Source organism: Magallana gigas, chromosome 1, assembly GCF_963853765.1.
Source record: "Magallana gigas chromosome 1, xbMagGiga1.1, whole genome shotgun sequence".
Taxonomy (NCBI): domain Eukaryota; kingdom Metazoa; phylum Mollusca; class Bivalvia; order Ostreida; family Ostreidae; genus Magallana; species Magallana gigas.
The window spans coordinates 62,061,859-62,069,422 of NC_088853.1; the positions used below are offsets into that span (position 1 = coordinate 62,061,859).

Consider the following 7,564-nt stretch of genomic DNA (forward strand, 5'->3'; position numbering starts at 1 on the left):
ACAAGGAACAGGAATTACAGGCCGGAGGACGGTAAAAAAAAAAGACGGTTATGCTTCACACTTCAGTGCGTACAGTTGACCTTAAAAACAATTTCCGAGTAAACCCTAAGTAAACCCGAGTGGACCCAAATTTTCAAATAGTAAACCCCAAAAGTAAACACGGAGTTTTTTTTGGGGGGGGGGGGGTTACTCTGGTGTTAGGTTGGTCTGATCGGCACTGTGTATGCATGAAATGTGCCGGCGAGTGACCGCAGCTGTACCAAGTAGTCCATGTAGCTGGAGACATCTATACAGTACATCAAAGTTAAGGTTCTGAAACTAACGCCTTGACCCACAGGAACACGAGGAAAGCATACGGCATGGAGAGAGACAATCAGTAAAAAATCTGATATGGTCCTTAGCTGTTCAGCTTACTCCTTCAGGACATATTCTAAAAAAGACGAACTACCGTCGTATGAGTATTGTTAATATATTACACTGTTATTGTCACTCTCAAAGTGTTAATTTACTGAGAGATGGACGGATTGGATAAAATGGATTAAAGATAAATAATATTAAATTTTACTATAAATATCTAAGGTTGGGGATGAACCCGGCATTATTGTCCCTCCTTTGACGAAATAAATGAGAATATCAACGAATTTGAAAACGATGTCAAGACTTGTTTCAAGTATTTCGCAAAGGAGGAGGACAAGGAATGGTGGAATTGCTTTTTTCCGAAATTATTATGACAATGGTAAGTACACTGCCAATTGCAATCAAGATTAAATAAAAATTAAAATTATTATTATTTTACAACTGAACGTTTGTTATTCTAGACACCAATCCATCATGACCATTAGAGGACTTGGCTGCAGAAACACGAAGTAAGCTGAAAATTTACTTTGACATTAGATATATTTAGTTTAAATCTGTGCTGCTAATTAGATTTACACTTGTAATTGATTGGTGTTTTTTTTTTTTTTGAATTTCTATATTATTGTTTTAATTTCCAATATGTCCGATTGGAAGGGCATTATTCAAACCTATTTCCTTGCCTTTTTTTTAATTTGAAGAACAAATGAATTTTAAGACTAATCTTACATTTAACAGAGAAACACTCACGTGCAAATGAAGAAGAGTTTGGGGATCCCTCCACATTGGACTTACAAGAAACCCCCATACCTACAGTAAGTTAATTAACAACCTAATATTTATTCATTTTTCATGATATAGCTAAAATGTATTTTAGAACATTATTATTTTGTTAACATAGGTTGTTATCCGAAAAGGCTCAACCGCTACTAAACCTAGGCCTGTCAGTAATGTTGACTTCGTCCTGTTGGACATACCATAATATGCCGGCGAGTGGCCAAAGCTGTGCCAAGTAGTCAATGTAGCTGGAGACAACTTCACAGTGCATTGGTATAGAGGTTCCAAAACTACCGCCTAAACTCCATGCAAGAGAAGAATTCTAGGAACGCGAGGAAAGCAAGAGGCATGGACAGAGAAAATGAACAAACAACAGATATGATCCTCAGCTTTTAAGCTTACAGCTTCAGGACATATTCCAAAAAAGATAAAAGACGAACTAGAGTCGTATAAACATTTTTAATACATGTATCATCCGTAGGTGTATATTTATATATATCATATCGTATATTAATATTTCATAAAAGTCTTGAGTGTTTCTATCGGGGGCGGAAATGTGACCGCTCCATGTACATATTATATTGTGTAGTAAAATTTCATAAATTATATCTGGAGTGTTTCCATCGGGGCGGAAATGTTACCGTTCCATGTAATGTTTATAACATTGTGTAGTAATATTTAATAACTTATCATATGTCGTAATCACGGTGCTTGCATCACCAGTCCGTCCATTAGATGTCATACGATAGAAGCGTCCAAAATGTCTTGGAGTTTTTTTTAGAGAAAAATGAGAGCGTATTCGTGTTATTAAATGGTCGGAAGGTTGTTGATTTAGACAGTGGGGAAGAGTATGGACCTATAGAGACAATTGACATGGACAAAAAGCGGATGAGTTTTGGGCGATTTTTTTTTAAATTTAATCATTATCGTCATCTTTTGCATAATATGCACTAACGCCAATTTTTATAACAATAAATAAAAAAAGGTGAAACTTGACATAAGCCTGGGAACCGGGGGGGGGGGGGGGGGGGGGCTCAGCTCACACGAATGGAGTGTTCACACTTAAAAATAATAATATAGCCTCTATAAGGCAAAATAAAATTAATTTTTTTATTCTAATCCCCACAGACTCCTCTGAAAATGGCCCGCCCCGATGTATTTTATTTCATATATAACAATATTATCTCGTGCATTGTGTCATTCACCAGGTTCTACAAACACCTTAGTCCAGAGTAAATAAAAGAAAGTTGTGTGAACTAATTTTTTTTTTTTGGGGGGGGGGGAGCTCTTTTCAAGTTTTGAAACTTTGGGAGTTCTTCAATTATAGGACTAATTGCTACACCCGATTTTCCATTATCGTTTTTGACCCTCTAATGTTATGAGGGTCAGTAGTATATAGGACAGGGAACAGTCACTACAGTCAAGATGACGTCATAGGGTCACACCAAGGTCACACTAAGGTCACACCAAGGTCAAGTGATGAGTAAGGTCACACCAAGGTCAAATGAGTTACCCAAGGAGGGTCACACCAAGGTCACACTAAGGTCACACCAAGGTCAAGTGATGAGTAAGGTCACACCAAGGTCAAATGAGTTACCCAAGGTGACCTTGGAACCTAGTCAGGAAGTCACTTGACAGTCAGGATGACTATATGGGTCACACCGAGGTTAAGTGATGAGTAAGGTCACACCAATGCCAAGTTAGTTTAAAATGACCTTTGTGAAATGACCTTGATCAAGTTGATGTCTCCTTGATAATTAGAACACGTATTGGGTTAACTTAATGACATATAGGTAAAAAGGTCACAACTTGAAGGTCATAATGAACTATAAAAGGGGATTGTGGCTGAGTAATTTTCTACAGAATCCATGGTTACTATCTACAGTCAAGCCAGTAAGTAAAAAACTTATCAATTAAATGATTAAAAAAAACCAGTAGTTTAACAACAAATACAGTTTTTATTGATGAAGTCTGATATAAAATTTACAAAAATTTAAGATTGACATATAACATACATAATTACATATAAACATAATACAGTAGTAGACAGAATACAACATGTGGTGAAGAGCAATTCTTCTTTAAGTAAGTCAATATATCCTTATATATACAATCTATCTATTTAAAACAGTCACTATTAAGTAATGTCACAGAGTTTTAAAATGCCACTCTTTTTTTACAGTTTTTTTAAATAAAATCTGTAATGTAATTTACTAAGATGGCCGACTGGGCCAGATCTTTGACCATACAGTCTATCAGCTGCTGGAGAGCAGAGAGTTCTTCTCCCAGCAAGAGTCTTTCAAAACATATAACATACATAATTATTACATATAAACATAATACAGTAGTAGACAGAATACATGTGGTGAAGAGCAATTCTTCTATAAGTAAGTCAATATATCCTTATATATACAATCTATCTATTCAAAACGGTCACTTTAAAGTAATGTCACAGAGTTTTAAATGCCACTCTTCTTTTACAGTTTTTTTCAATAAAATCTGTAATGTAATTTACTAAGATGGCCGACTGGGCCAGATCTTTGACCATACAATCTATCAGCTGCTGGAGAGCAGAGAGTTCTTCTCCCAGCAAGGGTCTTTCAAAACATATAACATACATAATTACATATAAACATAATACAGTAGTAGACAGAATACAACATGTGGTGAAGAGCAATTCTTCTATAAGTAAGTCAATATATCCTTATATATACAATCTATCTATTTAAAACGGTCACTATTAAGTAATGTCACAGAGTTTTAAATGCAACTCTTTTTTTACAGTTTTTTTTAATATAATCTGTAATGTAATTTACTAAGATGGCCGACTGGGCCAGATCTTTTACCATACAGTCTATCAGCTGCTGGAGAGCAGAGAGTTCTTCTCCCAGCAAGGGTCTTTCATTTTTGGTGTTAGAACTTCTACACCTCCTCTCCAGCGCAGCGTACTTTTGAGGTCTCTTCTGTCTGTAGATATAATGATGAAATAATCAGGATCGTTAAAAAGTATTCTTGAGATTCATTTAAACCACATATATATAAACAAGTGATCAAATAAGTTAAATTCAATTAATTAGACATACTTACTGATAAAACACATAAATGAACAACTGTCATTTATTTTGATAATTACCGTACTTCAATGTTATGATTTTAAATTCTGATTTTAAAAAAATTAACCTTCGTAAATTTGGAGTTTAAGAATATAAAACATGATTTTATAAATGTCAATATAATTACCTAAATGTTTCCACAAAATCGTTCTCTTTATTCTGAGTTTGACTTTGCATTGGCCCAGCCATAGTTTCAAACTTTCTTTTGTTGGTTCGTCTTGTTTGATTTGACGTGTCCACCTCTCTCAACTCCCCTTTTTCTGACGTTACTCTGGGGGTGGGGGCTGTTATCGTTGAGGTTGGTGGACTGAAAAAAAAAGATTAATGATATTCATTTCATATTTCATTAATTCTCTTTAATACATGACACCAACTTTTTAAAATGATTTTTAAAAACATGATGATAAAGATTTATTTTTTTCAAACGACATTGTGTTTACCTTAAATTACTAAGAAAAATATTTATGAACAAAAAATTATAGTTACCTTAGCAATTTCCTCAACATACTCGGTTTCCCATGCCCGTCTTTTTGGAGAATCTGCGTCTCCTTACTTGGCTCCAAATTTTTGATGTCCGTGGCATCATCCCCATCCAAAGCAAAATATGGGTCGAACGAAGAATGACTTGGTCTACAAAAATCAATTTTTATTAGTCAAATTTATTCTACAGGTAGTACATAATAATAATGAACAAAACAATCTAATAACGCGATCGTGGTAACTCAGTTGTATCTAGTTATTTTTAAAGCAATCCAAAAAGATAGGAACGATAACCGTGGTTGTTCTTAACCGGTATCGTACGTGTGTGTGCGATAAGTGGGATACCATATAAATGTTTCATTTTAGAGAACTTAAAATTAAAGACGAAATTGTAAATGTTTGAAGATGAAAACTTTTTTGATAAATTGATTTAAGTACATACAATCTACAACACAACAATAAAACGATCGGTCTAGGCCAGTATACAACATGTACAATGCATGTCGAATTACTTACCCCTCAATGTTTGGGATTGACATAAGAGACCACTCTTCTCCCAACAGATTCCACTCCATCTCAAAGTCATTATCCGCTGGTGGTTTATTTGCGGGGGATAAGGGATCCTGCATGTTATTATATTTCCTAGTATATAAATAAAAAAAAGGTTTTCAAAGATGTGAACAAAGAAAACATAAAATGTATCTAAATATTCTGTTAATTAATTCTACAGTTCGTACAGATTTTACCATAATTAATAATAGTTTTAATTAAAAATGGCAGGATATGTTGGAATTCATAGCTCATTATCATGTTTGATATTTAAAAAAAAATATTCCATTTTTTTATACTTTGTTCAACTAAATATTAGATAGAATTGTAAACTGTAACTTAACGTGTAACTTTACATTCAAACAAATTCAGGATATTTTTTTAAAAAATATTTCCCGTTTCTTATTTTAATGATAACGTGATAGAAACTTACATGTTAAGAAATTCTTCTGCCATCTTAATTCAACAGAGACGTTTCCTTTTTCTTCTGATTACTTTGAAAGGTAGTGACGAAAAGTCAGTAGAGTCTTTTATTTATATAGTAAATGAAATGATGCTTAAAAGGAAAGATATGCCCATATTTGGAAATATTTCTTAGAGAGTTGCTAGTTCGTAAAGACCGCTAAAACCTCACGTGGATCTCTCCGTCACCTAACCTTGATCTCCTATAGGGTCATGCAATAACATTTCCACAAAAAACTCATTTATTATCTTTGAGCCATATATCACTATTTTCTGGTTTTGTAAAAAAAAAACCGTTTCTAGTTTGTAAAAATAAAAGTTTTATCAAGTTTCTCTTACCTATTGCAAAATGAAAAAAAAATTAAAAGATTATGTAACTGTTTTTAGTTGATTTTTTTAATTTGCTACATTCAATTTCTTATAATATAGAAAAATATTCAAAATATTACAATTAATTTGATTTAGGATAAATTTTGTAAGTACGTAGGTGGTTGTGATTTGTAATGTACAGAGTTCTAATATATAGACCACTGAATGATTTTCTATAATAATTATCATTACATACGTATACGTATATTGAAACAAGTGGATTGATTTTTTTTTACACAATTAGGTCTCCCTTTTTATAACTATATGTTATGATGATGACATTCATGCTGAATTAATATTGTAATTTTTTATCTTGGATCTATGGATGTAAAAATTGTTAAATGTAAAGTTATGATTTTATAGGTATTGAAAACCATGTTTATCCAAATAGGTGATAAAAAGTAACGAAACAACTCTCATAATGTTTAATTGAATTGTTTCACTTATTCATAAATTGACCTTACGATGATACCGAAACGAACTCTGTCTGACACAGTTTCTAATGTCGTGTGTCTACAGAAGGGTCATGTAAGGGACATGCTTACTGCCACGTGATTGTTTTAGTTTTTTTTTCTCTGTTTTGTACTATAATTTTTTCTTTTGAAGAGAACCAAAATCATAACAAAAAAACCCCTTCACATATCAATAACAATATCAATGATACTTTGATGATATCAATGATGTGTGCCATCATTTTTAAGACACCCCTAATTTACCCTCTCCATCAACCCGCCTGACCTGTTACATAAATAAACATTTCTAATGTCACGAGACATAAAATCAATAGTCTCGCGCGTTTTTCCCGCCAAATTAAAATTTACCTAACAGTGGTCAAAATGAACACAACGAACAACGTCCACATCTTCCTTGCTATAGTACTTTCTGTACAAATCGCAAACTGTTGCGATTTGTGCTTTAAATTTTCGGGACATACCGGTATTGCCTACTGTACCCACAGTACTAGATGTGTAAAGGTCTTGAACGGTTACGCCGACAAACGGTTGCGAGAAGTACGTGTAAGGAACTGCAATGTAACAGTGGTGTTGAGTCCTGATCTTCTCAACATTGATATTAAGGATCGGACGGGGAAAAGATGCTATGGTAAGTATTTTTTTCTTGAATGTATGAACAATGTTCAATCTCCCTATGCTGTAATGCAGCTCAGCGTAGGTGAAAAGAGGCGTGTTGCCAGAGAATACATCAGTGTATATGCCACGAATCTTCTATTTAGATTCTTACTAAATGTTGAATAGATAGATTAATTATTAATATTGAATAGATTAATTATATTTATTGGATATATCGTGTAGATACTAGGACAATTGCGAGTTATAAATAACATACTTCCACAAAACGTGGACGAGTCCATTACTGGTGTGGGAGGGGTTGAAGGTTAAGAAACATTTGAAATTCAACTCTTACATTGAACTATAAAATAAGTCTAAATGAAGTGTAAGTTC

General features: G+C 33.6%; 2 protein-coding genes across 3 annotated transcripts in view; one reads left to right on the forward strand and one right to left on the reverse strand.

Annotated features, from left to right (window-relative positions):
* Positions 1 to 3,729: 3,729 nt before the first annotated feature.
* On the reverse strand, positions 3,730 to 5,967 carry LOC105345770 (uncharacterized). Its single transcript, XM_034462854.2, has 5 exons — positions 5,707 to 5,967; positions 5,241 to 5,366; positions 4,731 to 4,874; positions 4,372 to 4,551; positions 3,730 to 4,098 (listed from the first exon to the last, which is right to left on the reverse strand). The coding sequence occupies exons 1-5, from the start codon at positions 5,727 to 5,729 to the stop codon at positions 3,882 to 3,884; spliced, it is 690 nt and encodes a 229-aa protein (XP_034318745.2). The 5' UTR covers positions 5,730 to 5,967; the 3' UTR covers positions 3,730 to 3,881.
* Positions 5,968 to 6,483: 516 nt separating this feature from the next.
* The window catches only part of LOC105345769 (transmembrane channel-like protein), a 4,082-nt gene continuing 3,001 nt past the window's right edge, over positions 6,484 to 7,564 (forward strand). Inside the window, exon 1 of one of the 2 annotated variants that reach the window (XM_034462856.2) lies at positions 6,484 to 7,205. In XM_034462856.2, coding sequence (XP_034318747.2) covers positions 6,941 to 7,205 — 265 coding nt within the window. In that variant the 5' untranslated portion in view covers positions 6,484 to 6,940. The other variant, XM_034462855.2, reaches the window with a different exon arrangement.